The 23,167-nt window shown below is 46.7% G+C and overlaps 1 protein-coding gene across 17 annotated transcripts in view; it reads right to left on the reverse strand.

The window, feature by feature from the left end:
• LOC115106871 (kinesin-like protein KIF21A) overlaps positions 1–22,873 on the reverse strand; it is a 44,892-nt gene extending 22,019 nt beyond the window's left edge. For 11 of the 17 annotated variants that reach the window (XM_029630054.2, XM_065008138.1, XM_029630052.2 and 8 more), the window contains exons 1-2: positions 22,510–22,872; positions 4,926–5,148 (exon numbers count right to left, since the gene is read on the reverse strand). In XM_029630054.2, the coding sequence (XP_029485914.2) occupies positions 4,926–5,148; positions 22,510–22,550 (264 nt within the window). In that variant the 5' untranslated portion in view covers positions 22,551–22,872. The other 6 variants (XM_029630050.2, XM_029630047.2, XM_029630045.2 and 3 more) reach the window with 2 other exon arrangements.
• Between the last annotated feature and the right edge of the window lie 294 nt (positions 22,874–23,167).

A 23,167-nucleotide genomic window follows, 5' to 3' on the forward strand; every position in this document is an offset into this window, starting at 1 on the left:
CAATTGATCACGGACACCAAGCGGCACGTACCTGAGACCGGTAGGACACTGTGAAGGCGCAGGTTCCAACTGCAACGCCCACTCGATGTCCACGTCCACCTCCCATACCACCAGAGCCACCAGCCTAGAAGCTGGAAGGATGGGAGTAGGATCGATGGACCGGTCCTCAGTGTCATAGAGACGGGACAGTGCGTCAGCCTTAGTGTTGAGGGAACCTGGTCTATAAGAGATGGTAAATCTAAATCGGGTAAAGAACATGGCCCACCTAGCCTGATGCGAATTCAGTCTCCTCGCCGCCCGGATATACTCCAGATTGCGGTGGTCAGTCCAGATGAGGAAAGGGTGTTTAGCCCCCTCAAGCCAGTGTCTCCACACCTTCAGGGCATTTACCATAGCTAGCAACTCCCGGTCCCCCACATCATAGTTCCGCTCCGCCGGACCCAGCTTCTTGGAAAAGAAAGCGCAGGGGCGGAGCTTCGGTGGCGTACCCGAGCGCTGTGACAGCACGGCTCCAACCCCAGCCTCGGACGTATCCCGGTCTCAGAGATTCCGCGACATATGTCTCCATAGCCAACGTCTCCTCCTGTGACAATGGGTACAATGACTCCTGGGAAGTGCAGCGTTCTCCTGGAGGTTAATCAAGCAATCCCCCCGTCGATGGGGTGGTAATTTGGTCGCCCTTTTTTTTATACAAAAAGCGATAGCCAAATCGGCATATTCTGGGGGAATGCGCATGGTGGAAACCTGGTCTGGACTCTCCACCGACATGGCACCGATGGAAATTCCTATACACCTACCTGAACTCTCCTCTGACCACCCCTGAAGAGCCCCCTGTCTCCAGGAAATGAGGGGATTGTGACTGGCCTGCCAGGGAACCCCCAGCACCACTGGAAACGCAGGTGAATCGATAAGGAAGAAACTGATCCGCACCCTATGATCCCCCTGCGTTACCATGACCAGTGGAACCATGGCCTCCCTGACCAGCCCTGACCCTAACGGTCGGCTATCTAAGGAGTGCACGGGGAAGGGTGGGTCTATCAGCACCAACGGAATCCCCAACCTACGGGCGAGTCTGCGATCCATAAAACTCCCAGCTGCACCTGAATCGACTAGCGCCTTATGCTGGAGAGAGGGAAAAAACACAGGGAAAAAAATAATAAAAACATGTGACCAACAGGGAGCTCTGGGTGAGTTACTCACCTGGGGTGGCGAGAAGTGTTCCGCCTGCCATCTCGACTCCCAGAGGAACTCCTCCAGCACCGGTCTGAAGTGTGTCCTCTCCGACCGCAGTAGGTGCAGGAGCCTCCTCCACCGGAGTTGGAGCAGGAGGGCTGGGAGGTGGAACTGACAGGACCCTTTCTGAACGCCCGCGGGCAGCTAGTAGGTTGTCCAGCCGGATCGACAAGTCTATGAGCTCGTCGAGGGAGAGTGTGGTGTCCTGACAAGCTAGCTCCCTGCGGACGTCCTCCCGGAGGCTGCACCGGTAGTGGTCCATCAGGGCCAGGTCATTCCACCCCGCACCAGAGGCCAAGGTCCGGAACTCCAAAGCGAAGTCTTGCACGCTCCTCGTCTCCTGTCTGAGGTGAAACAGTCGCTCACCCGAACACGGCCAGAAAACGGAGGGTGAACTCCGGGTAGTGGTCCCGAGCAGAGTCTGGGCCGTTCCAGACTGCGTTGGCCCATTCCAGGGGGTGGAGGAGTCAGGTGCAGAGAGCAGTGTTAGTTCAAACGTGGGTCTTTATTCCAGGAACAGAGTAACGGTCACGCCAAACACAAGGGCACATAAATAACTAAGTCCAACAAAAAGAAAAAGGAAACCGCGTAAATCCAGACACCATGAACAGAAAAACAAGCCCGCACAAAAACAGGCGGGCCTACCGGGTTTAAATAGCCCAAAACAAAACCCAAACAAGAAAGAGGTGAAACTAATCAGACAAAACAAACTGAAACAGAAAAGGGGATCGGTGGCAGCTAGTAGGCCGGCGACGACGACCGCCGAGCGCCGCCCGAACAGGAAGAGGAACCATCTTCGGCGGGATTCGTGGCACTATGCAATCTGATACACGTCAAATCAGTTTTCTTGATCTTCTGATCTTGTGTGAAGATAATGTTCTATACACTGATCTTTACAGGAAGCCTACTGATTGTAACAGTTTGTTGAGGGCTGACAGTTGTCACCCACTTCCCTTGAAAAATAGTTTGCCCTACAGCCAATTCTGTCGAATCAAAAGAATTTGCAAAAAAATAATCAGATTTCGACAGAAATATGGCTGAGACGCAAAGAAAGTTCAAGGAGAGGGGCTACAAAAATGATCAGATTAATATTGCCATTGAGATAATTCAAAACAAAACGAGACATGACCTTTTTCAAGGTCAGTCTTGCAAAAAGACACATTCTTGTGTTCTAACTACCCGCTATTCAAAGCGTTCTGAACAAATTAAGGGAATTGTTCACAAACATTGGCACATCCTAAAATCCGATGATAGTCTCGGTAATGTGTTTTCAGACCTTCCCCTGGTCATATTCTCACGGGGCAGAAATTTCAGAGACCAATTGGTACACTCTGATTTACCACCCCAAGATATTCCTGAACAACGTCTATTTGCGCCCCTACTGGATGGAAACTACAAATGTAATGGCTGTGCTCAATGCAATGGCACTTATAAATGTAGATCCTTCAAACACCCACAAACAGGGAAACAGATCCCAATCAAAGGTGTTATTACGTGCTCCACTAAGGCAGTTATTTATCTTATAACTTGTCCTTGTGGTAAAAATGATGTGGGTAAAACAAAGCGCAAATTAAAAGTACGTATCTCAGAGCATGGTAGCACCATTAGGTGTAAGAAATTGACTTACCCAGTTGCGGCCCACTTCTTGGAGGCAGGCCACTCGATTTCGTCTCTGCGTTATACTGGCATCGAACATGTCACCCTCCCCAGGAGAGGGGGTGACCTTGATAATTTATTGTTAAAACGAGAGGCTGCCTGGATCTTTAATTTAAAGACCCTTGCTCCCCTCGGTCTCAACGTAGACTTTGATCTGAAGCCATTCTTGTGATTATTGTGACTTTGCCATTGTAATTGTTTGTAAACTTGTGTAGTCAAATTAATCTATGATCGTATGCTATCCATTTGTTGTTTGTATGCTGTTCTTTGTATGCCATTTTAATATTGGATAATTAACCAATGATATTAGGCCACTCTTGGCCATGATTACAGACACCTGTGTCTTTTGACACCATATAAACGAGTCATCCCGCAGTGTTTGTGATTATACCCTGATGAAGACAGCTTGGCTGTCGAAACATTGGTAATTACATTTTTGCATCTGAGCTCCTAGAGCGTGGGGCTCTCTTTAATTTCCATGAATGCAGCAAGTCATAAAGCAGGAGCGGGGATCAGTTGAGCTTTTCTTACTCAAATTAATAAACGGTACAAAACGGCAATGAAGAAGAAAAACAAGCCCTGACAAAATGATTCTCCTGGACTGAAGCCTGCTCCTAATGCACAGTGCACAAACATTTGGGTTGGGGGCTTGGTTGTCATGGTGACTACCAACGGAATGTGACGCTAATTCACACGTCACCTGAAAGATACTCTGACAGTGGTGTGTGTGAATGTGTGTGTGTGTGTGCCCGTGCATTTTTGTGTGCATTTGTGTAGATGTCATGTGATTGTGTGTACATATAAATGGTTGTGTGTGTGAGTGTGCATGTGTATATGGGTCTGTGCGTGCGTGACCCGCTGTGCCCCCTCAATGAAAGTCTGACAGGGAGACAATGGGGCTGAGAAGAATGTAGCGGGTAGAGGAGAATGGACAGAGAGATTAAGAGGAGGAGGAGAGGAGTGAAAGGAGAGTTTGGCAGAGCTCCACTATAGAGCTTCTGTTCAGAGGAAGAAGTTGTGACAGAGGGAAACGCTAAAAGTACAAGAGAGAGAGACAGAGAGAGAGAGATAGACAGAGAGAGAGAGATAGAGAGACAGAGAGAGAGAGAGAGAGAGAGAGAGAGACAGAGATAGAGAGACAGAGAGAGAGAGAGAGAGACAGAGAGAGACAGAGAGACAGAGAGATAGAGAGAGAGAGAGAGAGACAGAGAGAGAGAGAGAGAGAGAGACAGAGAGACAGAGAGACAGAGAGAGAGAGACAGAGAGACAGAGAGACAGAGAGAGAGAGACAGAGAGAGAGAGAGAGAGAGAGACAGAGAGAGAGAGAGAGAGAGAGAGACAGAGAGAGCGAGACAGAGAGAGAGCGAGAGACAGAGAGAGAGCGAGAGACAGAGAGAGTGAGTGAGAGAGAGAGAGAGAGATAGTGAAAGAGAGCCTGATAGATAGATATGAACATGTACTGTAGAAAGTCAGTCACATGTGCTAATCTATCAAGCCAATAAAAACCCTGAGGTCGGTCCTGTTAGAACATGCCTGCCTTTGCTGAGTTGACTGTTTTCATGGCCTGTTTGCGTCTCTCTTCATATGAAACGAGATCTATTGAAGACTTGGAGCCTAACAGTTTCCAGCAGTGCTGTATCACTCACTGAGACACAGTTGTGAGGTTTGATAAATGGTGTTGCCACAGTCAATGTGAGTTTAGCGGAGTTACAGTATATCCCTCACTGAGTCACTGATAGGACTTTGATAAATGACTTTGTGTCATTTAAATGACATGTTCTGCTTGCCTACAGTAACAACACTGTTTTTGAATTCATCCGGCAAGGGACCAGAGACCACAGGGCACGTGGTGGATTCCTGTGTGTGGCAGAGCCAAGCCATTTCCTTGGGTGTGGCCAGCAATGCACCGCATTGAGTCTGTAGGCAAATATGGTGTGTGTGCGTGTGTGTGTTTTTTCATGCATTTGTGCACGTGTGTGTATATGTATGCATTTGTGCATGTACGCCTCTGTGTGTGTGTCATGCAAATATCTGACCTGTCCATAGGCGAAGATGGTAGCGTTGTACCCCTCGAAGCATCCCTCGATCAGTTTCTCAGTGCAGTGTGTGTAGATGCTCTCCTGCTGGGAGTCCATGTCAAACACGTAGTCGTACGTGAACGCCTTGTCTTTACCCAGCATCACCTGGGGCTCGGCGGGCATACAGAATGTACAGATGTGACATCCCTCGATCTTCTCCCTCGCCAGCTGAGGACGAATCCTGAGAGAGGGCGAGAGAGATGTTGGGTTAGGCTTTGTAACTGTATAAAACATTTAACCTGAACAGACACACACAGAGACAGAGACAGAGACAGAGACAGAGAGAGAGAGAGAGAGAGAGAGAGAGAGAGAGATATCACGGAGATGCTTTGTGTGCTTGGTTTCCTTCGATGTCTTAATTGCTGATGGTTAAATTTGAGGCATGGAAAAAACATGATCCCATAACAGTTAGTCACTGCATAACATTCCACCCTTCCATAGACGTTGATATCTTCACTTGTGGCATGTCATCAGACGAGGCATGGGAACGTTATCCAATATCGTATTGTCACTAAAGCCGATGCAAGTACTTATTCTGATGTGTTGACATATTGACCTGTGGTATGCAGGGATGTGGCATGCAGCAGGTACATATAGAGTCCTTAGCTCCTTGACAAAACCTCAAGGGCAAAGCTTTGAGTTTGCCTCAAGGGCAAGCAGAGTTTGAATGGAGAAAGTTTGATAAGCAGAGTTTGAATGGAGAAAGTTTGATAAGCAGAGTTTGAATGTAGAAAGTTTGATAAGCAGAGTTTGAATGGAGAAAGTTTGATAAGCAGAGTTTGAAAGTTGCATGTCGAGTATGATTCAGGGCTATGGTTGACTTTTAGACATTAAGTTAACCACCTAACCCTGTTTTCCCCGATATGTAACGTGTGAGTGCTTTATTGCTTCTATAAAACGGTTACTGTGCTACATACATTAGATCTGTTGTTCCAGTCATTAGTAACACGAGTATTATTCACTAATCTGTTTTTCTAGGGGCCTGTTGAATCCTCTGGTAATACCATGGGGTATTCAGTATCTGGGGACTGGAGCGTGTGTGCATACCTGCGTGTTTGTATGTGTGCCTGCGTGCGTGCATACCTGCGCGTGTGTGTATGCGTGCGTGCGTATGTGTGTCTGTGTGATTCTCCTCACGCTGCCAGCACACTCCACCACTCTGCCCCTATACAGAGGCCCTCAGTGTTCGAGCCTGGGCTCAGAGAGGAGTGGAAGCTGTGGAGCTACACTAGGTAAACAGTCACACCCTGCCTTGCAATTTCCCCATACACGCTGCCCCTGCGCCTGTCATATTTCAGATGTCTAGCTCATCACAAAACTCACTGGACAAATGTCACCGGATTTCAACTGAATTCAAATGGGAAATATTCAGAAGGCTTGATGGAAGACTAATGTAAGTAAATGTACCACTTGTGTTAGGCAGCCTGTAATTGTCTTAATAAGGGCGGTATTGTGATTGGAGTCAGGATACAGTACACACACACACACACACACACAGTCACACTACTGTGGTATTGTGCCCCAGTGACATCAGATCCCGGCTATTTAGCATCCTCTCTCTGGGATTACACAGTGAATGAGAAGAGGGGACAAAGCGAGGGAGGGATAGATGAGAGGAGAGGAGGAAGAGAAGAGGGGGAGAGGAGGCTGCATTACCTGTAATGTTACACCTCTAGATCATCACCTGGGTCATAACTTCCTTCTGTATTTGCTACAGAGTATTTCAGTATTTCAGTATTGCTGCTGCCTCAACAGGTAGGCTAGTTGTTGACTAGTCCATTACTGATCTCTTTGTTCATGTTCCTGCAGAACACCCCTCTGACAGACCTCTATTTGACATGTTTTAGAGGTTTGGGGAAGTCAGGGGGAATCCATAGTAATCCCTTTGGCCCACTTCCTAAAACAGGACAGAACCATCACTGTTCTCCACCAAAACAAAGATAATACACATCACTGCTTACCACTCGTTAAGTAACACTAATGCTACGGAAATACTACAAGTGAGAATGCTGGGCCAGCCAAATATGAGATCAAAGATACTAGATAATACACAGCACTGGTCATGAGATTACATTCAACGGCATTTAACTTGGTGCCAAATGTCCCTACACGAGGAAAGAGTTCAGTGCAGTTTGAATCACATCATTGGCCTGATTGATTGTGATGAGAGCATCCCAGCCAAGGTGGTGACGCAAGACAACCAGTCAAACAGTCCTCCTTGTGTGTGTGTGTGTGTCTAGGCCTCCAGCCTTGTCTGCGACATCTCCCAGTGTCTCCAATACACAAACAGACCCCCCCCCCTCAATCCCAGTCCAGACACCAGCGATAATTTACTAATTAGAGAAGGATATAAGATACTGGAGAGAATCAATAGATTGATTTGTTTACATGCACTAAACCAACACATTTGGAGACACAGAACCAGATATACATTGATCTATATGGCTCTGGTCTAGAGGCATATACTGTTTAAACAAACATCTGATCTGAAATGTCTTCCTGGTGTTGAAAAAAGCAGCTTTGAAGTGGCTGTGGTCAGTTGAGTTTAATGTTTTTATTCAGGGTGGAAATCTGACGACAATCTTGAACTGGTCAAATATCCGGGGAGACTCTCAATTGCGATTCCACGTTTCCTTGCTTCCTCTTTCTTTGCCTCCTTCTCAAAACCTGTTTTGAGAAGGAGGCGAGGAGAGAGGACATGAGGAATCAAGGAAATGAAAGTGAGATTCTCCCCCGTCTGTACATTAGGGCATTCTCTTGGTGAAAGCTCTATGAGGTCATCAACAGTGGACGAGTGCCTCTGTTATTTTGAGGTCTATAAAATATATAATGAGAAGCCTATGCGTGTTGAGCACACTTCACAGTGCAGTGAGTGAGCAGTGCACTTGTGTACATGACATTTGTCCTCTAGCTGGGACAGTTGACCGACAGGTTTCAGGCTATGAGTCAAATGAAAACACTGGATCCGTCAGGGTGAATAAGGGTTGGCGTTTACAGTAACTTCTCCATACCATCATGTAGACTTTGAAAGCACTAATCCGCCCTTGAGCAGTGATTTTCAATACTGGTCCTGGGGGCCCAGACTGGTGAGCATTTTTGTTCTAGCCCAGCTCTGACAAAACTAATCAAGGCAATCAGTGATTAGGGGATTAGTTGAACCAGATGTGTGTTAGTGCTGGGCTGAACCAAAAATGTACACAACCTTGAGTCCAACTCCATCCCCATGACCAGCATAGAACAACACTACACTGTAGTGCCACAAACCATTGAGTCTTATGTCTTGTTTTCTCCCAGAGGAAATCTAACTCTCCAGTTCCTGTAACTCTAAAGGGGCCCCAAAGCCTTTGCCTAACACAGTACAGGGGGACTGACTGACTAAGCAGTCAGCACCTAGCTCTCTATGATAACGGCTCTACATTTATCCAGTCAACCCCCCGGTCAGGTTAAGCCTGCTTCATGGAATATAAAATAGCTATCGTTTAATGATCCGGTTCAGAAGAGGTGGGCTAGGTGGGGTAGGCCGCTTCTCTTGAGATGATAGGCTGACACACACATGGACTGACACACACACATACATGCCAGCAAACACACACGTGTACGGACTAGAGGTGGATCGATTAATCTGAATGGCCGATTAATTAGGGCCGATTTCAAGTTTTCATAACAATCGGAAATCGGTATTTTTGGGCGCCGATTTGCCGATTTTTAAAAAAATATATTTTTTATATATATATATTTTTTATACCTTTATTTAACTAGGCAAGTCAGTTAAGAACACATTCTTATTTTCAATGCCGGCCTAGGAACGGTGGGTTAACTGCCTCGTTCAGGGTCAGAACGACAGCTTTTCACCTTGTCAGCTAAGGGGATCCAATCTTGCAACCTTACAGTTAACTAGTCCAACGCAATAATGACCTGCCTCTCTCACGTTGCACTCCACAAGGAGACTGCCTGTTACGTGAATGCAGTAAGCCAAGGTAAGTTCCGCTGTTTATGACTTCAAGCCTATCAACTCCTGAGATGAGGCTGGTGTAACCGAAGTGAAATGGCTGGCTAGTTAGCGTGCGCTAATAGCGTTTCAAACGTGACTCGCTCTGAGCCTTCTAGTAGTTGTTCGCTGCTTCGATGGTGGCTGTTGTCGTTGTGTTCCTGGTTCTAGCCCAGGGAGGAGCGAGGAGAGGGACGGAAGCTATACTGTTACACTGGCAATACTAAAGTGCCTATAAGAGTCAAAGGTTAATGAAATACAAATGGTATAGAGGGAAATAGTCCTATAATTCCTATAACTACAACCTAAAACTTCTTACCTGGGAATATTGAAGACTCATGTTAAAAGGAACCACCAGCTTTCATATGTTCTCATGTTCTGAGCAAGGAACTTAAACGTTAGCTTTCTTACATGGCACATATTGCACTTTTACTTTCTTCTCCAACACTTTGTGTTTGAATTATTTAAACTAAATTTATGTATTATTATGTATTATATTAAGTTAAAATAAGTGTTCATTCAGTATTGTTGTAATTGTCATTATTACAAAAAGAAAAAAATTAAAAGTCTGATTAATCGGTATCGGCTTTTTTTGGTCCTCCAATAATCGGTATCGGCGTTGAAAAATCATAATGGGTCGACCTCTAGTACGGACACACACACCGTAGAGCTCCTGACAGAGACTCTCACCATGTGACATGTCCAGTTAGCCTCACGCTGGCGGCCTCATTACAGCGATGACAGTGACTGCCAGAGGAGCACCATGCTAACTCACTAACCCCTCTCAGAACAAAATGGACTGCGCCAGGCTAGCTCACTATAGCAATAACCCATTCAGAAGCAGCTGTCCTGGGCCTGAGCCAAGACTCTCCTTTCTCTCCTTTGGACCCAGTCCGAATTATCTGGGGCAGCCTTGCCTATCTGTCTCTCTTTGTCACATTCTCTCTCTGTCCTTCTCTCCCCTTCCCCTTCCTCTCCCTCTCTCTGTCCCTTCCCTCTCTGTCTCCCTCACCTCTCTCTCTATTCTCCCTCTCTCCCTCTCATTCTGTCTCTCTCATTCTCTCCCTCCCACTCTCTCTCTGTCCCCTTTCTCCACACAGCCACCACCACCACTACACATTGAGCTGGTTCAACGGGCTGAAAGACGCAGGGCCAGGCAGTAGCACAGTCACATTTCTAGCCAGCATAATCTCCTACTAAACAAATGCACTTAAAACAGAAAGGCTCTTGTAAAATTAGAGATGTACTGCAGGCCAGAGGCCAGGGTGCACTGACTGCGCCAGGGAAGGCTGGTGACCGTCCTAACCAGTGTTCTCTGCGATGGATATGTTTGAGTCTATACAGTATGTGTAGATCTCCATGAATATTAATAACTATGATGGTAAGAAAGGTGATTCAGCCACAGCATCATCATGCTGACTCACTGCAGATCTGGACTTGACCTCAGAATCCCTGCCTCTGCCGACCACAATGGTTCCCCGAGAGACCATCCCGCATCACTTCCCTGCTGCAAACCACAACGGTAACATCAGACTATTGTAAAATCTAATCTCAGCCCTAATCTAATTCTAGAGCTATACAAAGAGTCCTGAGAAGCATCTGGACCCACAGTGTAGGGACAAACAACAGGCACGATACACAACTAGATTACAGGAAACAATCAATCATTCACTTATTCATGACTTCTTCGCATTCATTTGTGAAGAAAACAGAAAGGAGAGGGAGTATTGCTGCCCTGTGCCCACACATTACAAAGAGAGGAGAATGGAGTCAGGCGGCTGGCTTTTTAACTCCTCTCATATCAGAGGTTAAATTGTGGCTATGTACCTGAGGAATTCATGCACTAGGAACGGGGTTTTAAAGAACCGATGCAGCTGTTTTTATATCAATATCAACTCATTTCTGCGTAACAATTAAGTACCTTACTGTAATATATTTCCATTAAGACGGGCAAAACTGTCTTTTTAGCAAAAATCATTATAATTTGGCTAGGACTGTCTGTGTGGAAGGGGAAAACTGAAAACCAGCTGTTTTTTATTGGCAGAAAGGTTTCAAACTCTCTTTGTTATTGGTCATTCAATCAATTTCCTGCATGGTGATGTCTCCGTGGAAAGCCAAATCTCCTGCCCATGCAAACCCGCTGACTAGAAGGTCGGGTGTAGATTGTGTTTTCAACCAGCAACTATCAGTAAATAACAGTGATCAAATTTGTTCACACTTTTACAGTGTTAGTTTAATCAGCTTTTGTACAATTTGGACTGCATTGTGCTTTGGAGCTGGCCCTTTACTCCCAGGGCATCTTTACCCTGAGATACTGATGCTGTAGAGCAGGGGTTAAGGAGGGACCATTCAACACACACACACACACACACACACACACAAACATACATACATACAGTTGTGGCCAAAAGTTTTGAGAATGACACAAATCTTAATTTTCACAAAGTCTGCTGCCTCAGTTTATATTATGGCGATTTGCATATACTCCAGAATGTTATGAAGAGTGATCAGATGAATTGCAATTAATTGCAGTCACTCTTTGCAGTGCAAATGAACTGAATTCCCCCCAAAAAAAAAATTCCACTGCATTTCAGCCCTGCCACAAAAGGACCAGCTGACATCATGTCAGTGATTCTCTCGTTAACACAGGTGTGTGTGTGTGTTGACGAGGACAAGGCTGGAGATCACGCTGTCATGCTGATTGAGTTCGAATAACATACTGGAAGCTTCAAAAGGAGAGTGGTGCTTAGAATCATTGTTCTTCCTCTGACAACCATGGTTACCTGCAAGGAAACACGTGCCGTCATCATTGCTTTGCACAAAAAGAGCTTCACAGGCAAGGATATTGCTGCCAGTAAGATTGCACCTAAATCAACCATTTATCGGATCATCAAGAACTTCAAGGAGAGTGGTTAAATTGTTGTGAAGAAGGCTTCAGGACGCCCAAGAAACTCCAGCAAGCGCCAGGACCGTCTCCTAAAGTTGATTCAGCTGCGGGATCGGGGCACCACCAGTACAGAGCTTGCTCAGGAATGGCAGCAGGCAGGTGTAAGTGCATCTGCACGCACAGTGAGGCGAAGACCTTTGGAGGATGGCCTGGTGTCAAGAAGGGCAGCAGAGAAGCCACTTCTCTCCAGGAAAAACATCAGCGACAGACTGATATTCTGCAAAAGGTACAGGGATTGGACTGCTGAGGACTGGGGTAAAGTAATTTTCTCTGATGAATCCTCTTTCTGATTGTTTGGGGCATCCGTAAAAAATCTTGCCCGGAGAAGACAAGGTGAGCGCTTTCATCAGTCCTGTGTCATGCCAACAGTAAAGCATCCTGAGACCATTCATGTGTGGGGTTGTTTCTCAGCCAAGGGAGTGGGCTCACTCACAATTTTGCCTAAGAACATAGCCATGAATAAAGAATGGTACCAACACATCCCCCAAGAGCAACTTTTCCAACCATCCAGGAACAGTTTGGTGATGAACAATGCCTTTTCTAGCATGATGGAGCACCTTGCCATGAGGCAAAAGTGATAACTAAGTAGCTCGGGGAACAGAACATAAATATTTTGGGTCCATGGCCAGGAAACTCCCCAGACCTTAATCCCACTGAGAATGTGTGGACAATCCTCAAGAGGCGGGTGGACAAACAAAAACCCACAAATTCTGACAAACTCCAAGCATTGATTATGCAAGAATGGGCTGCCATCAGTCAGGATGTGGCCCAGAATTTAATTGACAGTATGCCAGGGCGGATTACAGAGTTCTTGAAAAAGAAGGGCCAACACTGCAAATATTGACTCTTGCATCAACTTCGTGTAATTGTCAATAAAAGCCGTTGACACTTATGAAATGCTTGTAATTATACTTCAGTATTCCATAGAAACATCTGACAAAAATATCTAAAGACACTGAGGCAGCAAACTTTGTGAAAATTAATATTTGTGTCATTCTCAAAACTTTTGGCAACGACTGTACACATACACAAAAACATGCCCACAAACACAGGCATGCAAACACACCCTTCTCTGGCCCTTTATTGCACCTGAAACTGAGACCCGGGAACTGTAGACACTGGGCTTACAGTGATCTTCTGAAACACATACACACACAAACACCGATAACTGGTTCTGTTGTTGTGCTGCTGACAAAAAGTGTCTCAATCAGTTTTGAAAGGTCCCCTTGAAAGAAGAATGAAAAGCTTCAGCTTCGCCCTCTATTCTTCAGGGAATCAATCAAACCACAGGAAACACTACAGCAGCCTCTCCTCTCTCTTGTAAAGCACCTTCAGTTTGACGGTTAAGTTGTACATGGTCATTATGAAACTAACTACAGCAGTCAAGGAAGCAGGCATCTGATGTGCAATGGCCTATGGCAGGCAGGTTGTGTAACGTGTCTCCTCGATCACATGGGAAGGAGCAGAACAGGCCTGGGTTAATGGATGCCCCGGGTTAGAGGAAGAAGAGAGGAGATGGGAAAGGAAATGGAACTGTAGCCCTTTCCTGCATTCAAATGACCCATTGGCCTCATGTGTAGAATTGTATTATTTTTCATCATTTCATAATTAATAAACATTATTTCAAATCTGGTGTTTCTATGTCAAAGGTTTTGTTATATTTCAGTTTTCTGTGATGTATATAAAGTGTTGTATCGGGATGCAAACTCAAAATTGAATAGACTTTAATTCTATAACTGACATGGTACAGGTGTCTTATTTTTTATGCCCATAGCCATGTGTGTGAGGTGTATACTGTTGTTTCAAAGTAGACTCGATTTTATCCTACTGCAGTAAAAGGTTCACAGGAATATTCTTATTGTCATCATCATCATTATCTGATGACATCCACTCATATGATATGCCTCTGATGGAGATGGGCTGGGGGCGATGAAGAAATGGGCTGGGGGCGATGAAGAAATGGGCTGGGGGCGATGAAGAAATGGGCTGGGGGCGATGAAGAAATGGGCTGGGGGCGATGAAGAAATGGGCTCGGGGATGAAGAAATGGTCTGGGGGTGAAGAAATGGGCTGGGGGATGAAGAAATGGGCTGGGGGGGATGAAGAAATGGGCTGGGGGGATGAAGAAATGGGGTGAAGAAATGGGCTGGGGGGGATGAAGAAATGGTCTGGGGGGATGAATAAATGGGCTGGGGGATGAATAAATGGGCTGGGGGATGAAGAAATGGGCTGGGGGATAAAGAAATGGGCTGGGGGATGAAGAAATGGGCTGGGGGGATAAAGAAATGGGCTGGGGGATGAAGAAATGGGCTGGGGGGATAAAGAAATGGGCTGGGGGTGAAGAAATGGGCTGGGGGATGAAGAAATGGGCTGGGGGATGAAGAAATGGGCTGAGGGGGTGAAGAAATGGGCTGGGGGATGAAGAAATGGGGGGGATGAAGAAATGGGCTGGGGGGGATGAAGAAATGGGCTGGGGGATGAAGAAATGGGCTGGGGGATGAAGGAATGGGCTGGGGGATGAAGAAATGGCCTGGGGGTGAAGAAATGGGCTGGGGAGGTGAAGAAATGGGCTGGGGGTGAAGAAATGGGCTAGGGGTGAAGAAATGGGCTGGGGGATGAAGAAATGGGCTGGGGGGATGAAGAAATGGGCTGGGGAGGTGAAGAAATGGGCTGGGGATGAAGAAATGGGCTGGGGGGATGAAGAAATGGGCTGTGGGGATGAAGAAATGGGCTGGGGGATGAAGAAATGGGCTGGGGGTGAAGAAATGGGGTGAAGATATGGGCTGGGGGATGAAGAAATGGGCTGGGGGATGAAGAAATGGGCTGGGGGATGAAGAAATGGGCTGGGGGATGAAGAAATGGCCTGGGGGTGAAGAAATGGGCTGGGGGATGAAGAAATGGGCTGGGGGTGAAGAAATGGGCTGGGGGGATGAAGAAATGGGCTGGGGGATGAAGAAATGGGCTGGGGGTTGAAGAAATGGGCTGGGGGGTTGAAGAAATGGGCTGGGGGGGGATGAAGAAATGGGCTGGGGGGATGAAGAAATGGTCTGAAGGGATGAAGAAATGGGCTGGGGGGGGATGAAGAAATGGGGTGAAGATATGGGCTGGGGGATGAAGAAATGGGCTGGGGGATGAAGAAATGGGCTGGGGGATGAAGAAATGGGCTGGGGGATGAAGAAATGGGCTGGGGGATGAAGAAATGGCCTGGGGGTGAAGAAATGGGCTGGGGGATGAAGAAATGGGCTGGGGGTGAAGAAATGGGCTGGGGGGATGAAGAAATGGGCTGGGGGGATGAAGAAATGGGCTGGGGGTTGAAGAAATGGGCTGGGGGATGAAGAAATGGGCTGGGGGGATGAAGAAATGGTCTGAAGGGATGAAGAAATGGGCTGGGGGATATGAAGAAATGGGGTGAAGATATGGGCTGGGGGTGAAGAAATGGGCTGGGGGATGAAGAAATGGGCTGGGGGATGAAGAAATGGGCTGGGGGGATGAAGAAATGGGCTGGGGGATGAAGAAATGGGCTGGGGGGATGAAGAAATGGGGTGAAGATATGGGCTGGGGGATGAAGAAATGGGCTGGGGGATGAAGAAATGGGCTGGGGGATGAAGAAATGGGCTGGGGAGGTGAAGAAATGGGCTGGGGATGAAGAAATGGGCTGGGGGATGAAGAAATGGGCTGGGGGGATGAAGAAATGGGCTGGGGGATGAAGAAATGGGCTGGGGGATGAAGAAATGGGGTGAAGATATGGGCTGGGGGATGAAGAAATGGGCTGGGGGATGAAGAAATGGGCTGGGGGGATGAAGAAATGGGCTGGGGGGGATGAAGAAATGGGCTGGGGGATGAAGAAATGGGCTGGGGGATGAAGAAATGGCCTGGGGGTGAAGAAATGGGCTGGGGGATGAAGAAATGGGCTGGGGGTGAAGAAATGGGCTGGGGGGGATGAAGAAATGGGCTGGGGGGGATGAAGAAATGGGCTGGGGGATGAAGAAATGGGCTGGGGGTTGAAGAAATGGGCTGGGGGATGAAGAAATGGGCTGGGGGGATGAAGAAATGGTCTGAAGGGATGAAGAAATGGCCTGGGGGTGAAGAAATGGGCCTGGGGGGTGAAGAAATGGGCTGGGGAGGTGAAGAAATGGGCTGGGGGATGAAGAAATGGGCTGGGGGGATGAAGAAATGGGCTGGGGGGATGAAGAAATGGGCTGGGGGGGATGAAGAAATGGGCTGGGGGGATGAAGAAATCGTCTGAAGGGATGAAGAAATGGCCTGGGGCATGAAGAAATGGGCTGGGGAGGTGAAGAAATGAGCTGGGGGATGAAGAAATGGGCTGGGGGTGATGAAGAAATGGTCTGGGGGTGAAGAAATGGTCTGGGGGTGAAGAAATGGTCTGGGGGATGAAGAAATGGTCTGGGGGTGAAGAAATGGGCTGGGGGATGAAGAAATGAGCTGGGGGGATGAAGAAATGGGCTGGGGGGTGAAGAAATGGGCTGGGGGGGTGAAGAAATGGGCTGGGGGATGAAGAAATGAGCTGGGGGATGAAGAAATGGGCTGGGGGGATGAAGAAATGGGCTGGGGGTGAAGAAATGGGCTGGGGGTGAAGAAATGGGCTCGGGGATGAAGAAATGGGCTGGGGGTGAAGAAATGGGCTGGGGGGGATGAAGAAATGGGCTGGGGGATGAAGAAATGGGCTGGGGGATGAAGAAATGGCCTGGGGGTGAAGAAATGGGCTGGGGGATGAAGAAATGGGCTGGGGGATGAAGAAATGGGCTGGGGGATGAAGAAATGGGCTGGGGGATGAAGAAATGGGCTGGGGGATGAAGAAATGGGCTGGGGGATGAAGAAATGGGCTGGGGGGATGAAGAAATGGGCTGGGGGATGAAGAAATGGGCTGGGGGATGAAGAAATGGTCTGGGGGATGAAGAAATGGGCTGGGGGATGAAGAAATGGGCTGGGGGATGAAGAAATGGGCTGGGGGATGAAGAAATGGTCTGAAGGGATGAAAAAATGGCCTGGGGGTGAAGAAATGGGCTGGGGAGGTGAAGAAATGGGCTGGGGGTGAAGAAATGGGCTGGGGGGTGAAGAAATGGGCTGGGGGGTGAAGAAATGGGCTGGGGGGGTGAAGAAATAGGCTGGGGGGTGAAGAAATGGGCTGGGGGTGAAGAAATGGGCTGGGGGATGAAGAAATGGGCTGGGGGGGATGAAGAAATGGGCTGGGGGATGAAGAAATGGTCTGAAGGGATGAAAAAATGGCCTGGGGGTGAATAAATGGGCTGGGGAGGTGAAGAAATGGGCTGGGGGTGAAGAAATGGGCTGGGGGTGAAGAAATGGGCTGGGGGGTGAAGAAATGGGCTGGGGGGTGAAGAAATAGGCTGGGGGTGAATAAATAGGCTGGGGGTGAAAAAATGGGCTGGGGGGGAAAAAAGGCACTTAAATGGAAATATTACTTCCACTGTTATCTGACTGACATCGTCCACTGTCGTCATATGGAGTGGATTTCATACAAAGTGCTCCTATCCTGACACTCTAATGTTGTGTTTGTTTCAATTATGACATTGTGAAGCAACACGCAAAAGGCAAACACTGTGTATTGTGAGTGTGGATAATGATGTCAACTGTCATCATTCCCTGTTCAGGACATCAGGTGTGATTTTTATTTTTCCTTCTGCCTTAGAAGCACCTGACTCACTGACTGACACATTGTTTAGTGTCTGTCATAATGACAGGGTTGTAATGACGAATACGTGCATTAAGCTATGTTTACAGAGCATCACTGTGAGTAATACAGTAGCTACAGTAAACAATAACAGCTGAAAACAACAGTGTCCGTGTTTAATGCTCAGTCTTCAACTAAGATATGGTCCATTGTACTTGCTTTTAGGAACAGTCTGTCCATTGTTAAGTACTGTACTGGAGTGGAGATCGTGAGGCGAGTCATTGGATAATTCTCAACGTCAATGCTCTGTGATTAACAGGTACTAACAGGCCTTTTCGCCTCAGAGCACAGAAAGACAAACTGCAGTTTTCAACAAATTATACAAGTAAGCGCCTCAAACAAATCAACCAACCAACTTTTTCCTAAAAATGTCTTCATCAAATGTTTTCATCAAATGGTCTTTGAATGACTGTGTCCAGTCTAGTGATGTCACTTCAGTTACCAAAGCCACTAGTGAAAGAAAGGGGAGATTCCCTGGCTTAAACCTGGCATGGCTTTTCTACATGGGTGAGTGATGTCCATTCACAGGGTCACCACACTGGGCAGAGGGTTCACTGACCAGTGGCCACAGCTCTACTGCTTCCTGGGTCAGATTTCACGGTGCAGCTATAGGGAAGAGCAGGAAAAGGGGATGCAGGGGTCCACGCAGTGGCTGTCGGTTTCACACTGTCAGTTTGGGGGGAAACCAGGACAAGAGACAGAGGACACACACACAAATACACACACATCCATCTTAACTTCCTCAAGCCCAGCCTTATGATGAATAACACCAAATAACAGCGATCATATATGGAAACATTCTGTTGTGACAGTTAAATACCTTTATGCCACAAAGGGAACTCTGTCAAAACACTAGAGGACGACACAGACTGACATACAACCTTGTGAGTTGGAGTTATTTCGGATGGGAAAAAAACAACCCCAAAATGTTTTGCAATGTCACGGACAAGGGCAATGAGTAAGAAAATAAATTGAGACACATTCTTCTCTTCTGGCAATGGGATACCAGTGAGATTCCTAAAACACATCAGTTTATCAATCTTGGCTGAGTTAATGTATCTGACCTCAAGCCAACACAAGCTTATCTTGTGATATTCTGTGGTGCCATTTTGAAGGGCTTGCATTGTGACAATGCTGGGATTTTAGGGCCTGTTGTGTGTTGTATGAAAGATACATATCCCATCTCTATGTGTGAAACACCTTCTAATATAAAAAAGTAAACACTCTGTCCCTCTGGCTGGCAGGCTGGGGCAGTGTTGGTACCTCTCTAGTATAAAGGACTCGGACTTGGGATTCAAAATCATTTAGAGAAGTCTCAGCTACAACACAAAGCCTTTCTTGGATACTGAGAGAAGCGGATGAAATTGAATAGATACTGTAACTATTATTATTGTCTCTCCTAGTAAGTCAGGACACTTTGTAATATCACATGACGTGTGCCGGCAGATGGTTCGTGCATATTTAAGAATAATCCACCCTGGGGAGGAGCTGAGCTTTGATGGACACACTGAAAAACCAACTAGTGGAAAGGACGTTACTCTTTTGAGGGTTTGGTCCCATTGCCCAATAGCAGCTGTTTTGGTGACTTTTGCCCCACATGAGAAAATCTGAAACAGAAGCTGGACACAATCAATATTACACTAGCATAACATGACATGTCTGTTATTGTGCCAATTCTATTGCTCTCTGAAACAAGTGTCTTCTTTTGACTTGGCCTTTAGCTGAAATTGTGTAAAAGGCCTGTCTAGCTTCGAACGTGAACAACTTGAAACCTGAAGCGACCGACACTGTAGCGTAGCTCCAGGCTTGAGGCGATGCATACTTAATGCTTCATTCACTTCAAGGATATTCATGAAACAACCACTTGACTGGCTCATCTGGTCGCACTTCACTTTACCAAACAAACATACTAACACTTACATGGGCTAAATTGCTCAAAACGATCCGTTTATTCCATTTAGACTGAGCTCATACCAGACTGCCCAATGAATAAATACTTTGATATAGTTGTGTCCAGAACAGCTATACCTTTTGTTTGTGTGTTTTAACAGCACTGGCCTAAAAACATGAAACGGGTGCAAACGAACAAAAATCTAGATGCCAGTCATTTATGTTCAAGAGCAGCATTGGAAAACACATGTTCATGAGAGTCACTGACTGACTGACTCTGTCGCAGTAACGCAACCCTAAAAAAAAAACACGACTGTGCACTTCTGGTGCCAAAGCATTGACCTTTGACTTGTAACATTCATTAACTCCACCAGAACACAGCACTTGGGTGATAATGGAACATATGAGCCTTGTGCATGGAACTGGGGCTGAAGCATTAAGCCTCGTTAACAGACAGCAATAGGCCAACTGGCACACGCAGGCTCGGTATCTAACAACAACAAGCTACATTGGTTGGTGATCGCTGTGTGTGTGTGTGTGTGTGTGTGTGCGTGTGTGTGTGCGTGTGCGTGCGAAAACCTGTGAGTCAACCTGTCTTAAACATGTCCGTAGTGACTCTGATAAAGTTGCACCAACACACAGAAGTAATTACAGCGTTGCCGTGTCTCTTGTGGGTGTTACTATAACTCATCAAGGCTAATGCACTGTGCAGTTGTAGTTGTAACGATAGCAGCTTAGATAACGTCGTCAAGTCATGACAAGAATGATTAAGTGGATGTTTGAACTTTTTGTGTCATGTTGTTGTGCTTCAAGTAAGTTAGCTGGGTTGCCAGATATATGTACTCACGTGCTTTCAAATCAGTAGGGTTGGACCAAGGCAAGCACATACAGATCTGGCGGCCGCCAGGCTGTATTATACTAGATCAGAATATGAAATGGCCTATATAATAGCATTATCCTTGAGACAGGTTGGCAGACAGCAGACAAAGCTGATGTCACCTTGCAAGAACTCCTCTGACACAGGGACAGATAGACATTCAGCCTAATGGACCCAAGCCAAGAGCAGAAAGCAGGCGTAGACAGACACAGGGCTGCCTCCGTAATGACTCTCCAGATCTCAAGAGTGTGTGTAACCTTTTGTACTGGAGGTCTATGTGCCTGTCTGAGGGTTTCGTGAAGATTAAACAGTGCCTGTCTGTTTATGAGCCAGTGTAACGGCTGTCCTGCCAGTGCGTGTGTGTGTGTGTGTGTGTGTGCGCGTGTGTGTGTGTGCGTGTGTGCGTGCGAGACAGGGATAGGTAGAGGGAGAGAGAAAGGAAAAGCGAGCTACAGGCTTAGAGAGGGACTTGGCGAGAGAGTGCTAGCGTGTGGGTGCGTGAGTGGATGTGTACATAATGTGATGAAGGGAGCTCTGCGGAGCCGGTGTTCTCAGGATAGCAGAGAGAGCATTAAGGTGCAGGGCGCAGCAGGGTCAGGGAAGGTATCCCTGTGCTGTAGGCTTAAGGGATCTGCTTACTGACCCATACACAGGACACTTGGATTAGTGACAGGTTCCAAACTGTATATCAGGGAACCGGGGGAAGGTGGTAATGATGCTGTTTAGATTCCTGAAGAGGAATGGTGTGTGTGTGTGTGGGGGGGGTAGAACATGTTAATAAAGAACCAGAGTTTCTGGAACTTAGGGTCCTACGTTACATGTTATAAACATATTATCAGCATGTTATTACATGCTATCTGATCATCTGAGTCGACGCATGTCTCCGTTTTCGTGATCAAAGTTAGACACGGTAGTTGGTCTTGTCCTGTACAGACTCTCTCTCCTCTGGCTCCTCCATGAGAATCATGAGAGGGAGCCTGATTGTGGAGGAAACAAAAGACCAAATGAAAGGTGCAAGAGAGAGGAAGAAAGTACTAGGCAAATGCGTACGGTATACAACAGCTAGCACATGATTCGTGAGGATTTCTATGCAGATGGATACAAGGGTTTACACACACTTGTGTCTGTCTGCGATTGTGTCGTGGGGAGCTAGTTATTTTCACACCGAGGACAGTCTCCGTATTGCCTGTGCTACCAACAGTTCCGTGGCTATTGTGTAGTCATTGAAATAAGTACTTAGTCCTTGCAGTTAAATGCTTTTCAATGTGAAATGACCGTTGTGTATCGATTTTTTGGGAAACTCTAAATGCTGTCTGCCTGACATGTCGGCAATTAAAACGGTCTCTGCAAATATCGTGTTGTGTAGATGTGCTTGCCGCTGGTATATATTGTCTCATGAATATGGCTGCGTTTATATGCAGGAGAGAGGCTTGTAAAACCAAGGCCCAGTCCAGACAGAGACTTAATAAAGAGAGTACTGGGTCAAAGTCTGCCTGCAGTAACTGGAGAGAGAGAGTGTTTAATTATTTTTTAAATGTTCACTTTTGTTTATTATCGAGATGGGGGGGGGTACTGCTTTCTCCTGTCATATCCGCCCCTCCTTCCTTCATTCATAAATGCATGTAGTCATCATGTCTGCAGCCAGGCCATTTGGAAATGGAGTACTGTTACAGTACCTTAAGCATCAACAAAGGAAACTCATTAAACATAACCTAGGAAATTGTGCTGGCTATATACTTGGTTGGTCTATATGGGTGGGTGGGGGGCTGATGGTGACACTTAAAAAAATCCAAGGCCGTGCTGCTTTAGTAGTTTGACATTTGACAAGCGTCCTAGAATATATACCAGGAGAAACGTATTGTTATTGCTATCGCCAACCCCTACGTAAACGTTGATTGCCTTGCCACATTTCAATCTACCGTGCGTTATTTTTTAAATGAATGCTTATTTGTTTAGGCTATACACACATGAATGTTATCACACAGTAATAAGGCCATTATAACTGCCCATGCTGTGGTTTTTCAACACCGGCATGGTCACAATAATAATAGGTACATTATCCTGGAGAGTCGTGACCAAGAGCATACTTTCCCGACGGAACACAAAACACCATCCAATGTCACAGGTTTACCTCAATGCGACCCGCACTGAACTTTCGTCCTGTCCACTCATGGCTACGAAGTCCGGAGGGTCGTCACCTCTGGAACAACCACGATATAAATAGCTGTATTTTCTTTTTCTTTTATCCGTGTGGAGCAGGCGGCTCCGTTACCAACGCGCTTGAGCCCCCACAGCTCACATCCACTTTGTATAAATAATTGCAATCCGATGTGAGCATTAGTGTGCTATTCTCCGGGCTCTACCTCGGGTGAGGCGCATTCTGAATCATAGTCGAGGTTACATTTTCTATGACATTGCATTATTCCCGTGTAGAGGCCAGCCATGCTAGGTGGTGCTGGCAGAATAATACACTTGCTTGCCCCTGTGCGCGACTGGAGGAGCGAAACGTAATCAAGCCACGCCTTCTGCACCCTACGACTCTGACAAAAACCTTCTCAAGGCCAATTATAGAGGCCAATTGATGGAAAAGGTTGAGTTTATTGATGACCACCAGCTGAGTCTCAAGCAATGACACCACCTTGTTTTCGGCAATGCAATTGAACACGTCCAATGCCGTTTAAAAACCGCCGATCCAATTAAAAATGAAGAGGTTTACCATATTGTGTGTCGCCATGTGGTTTGACATTCCAATCTAATGTGAATATGTTCGTGAAATACCAAATGGCGTA

This window comes from Oncorhynchus nerka, linkage group LG23 (assembly GCF_034236695.1).
Source record: "Oncorhynchus nerka isolate Pitt River linkage group LG23, Oner_Uvic_2.0, whole genome shotgun sequence".
In the NCBI taxonomy this organism is placed as follows: domain Eukaryota; kingdom Metazoa; phylum Chordata; class Actinopteri; order Salmoniformes; family Salmonidae; genus Oncorhynchus; species Oncorhynchus nerka.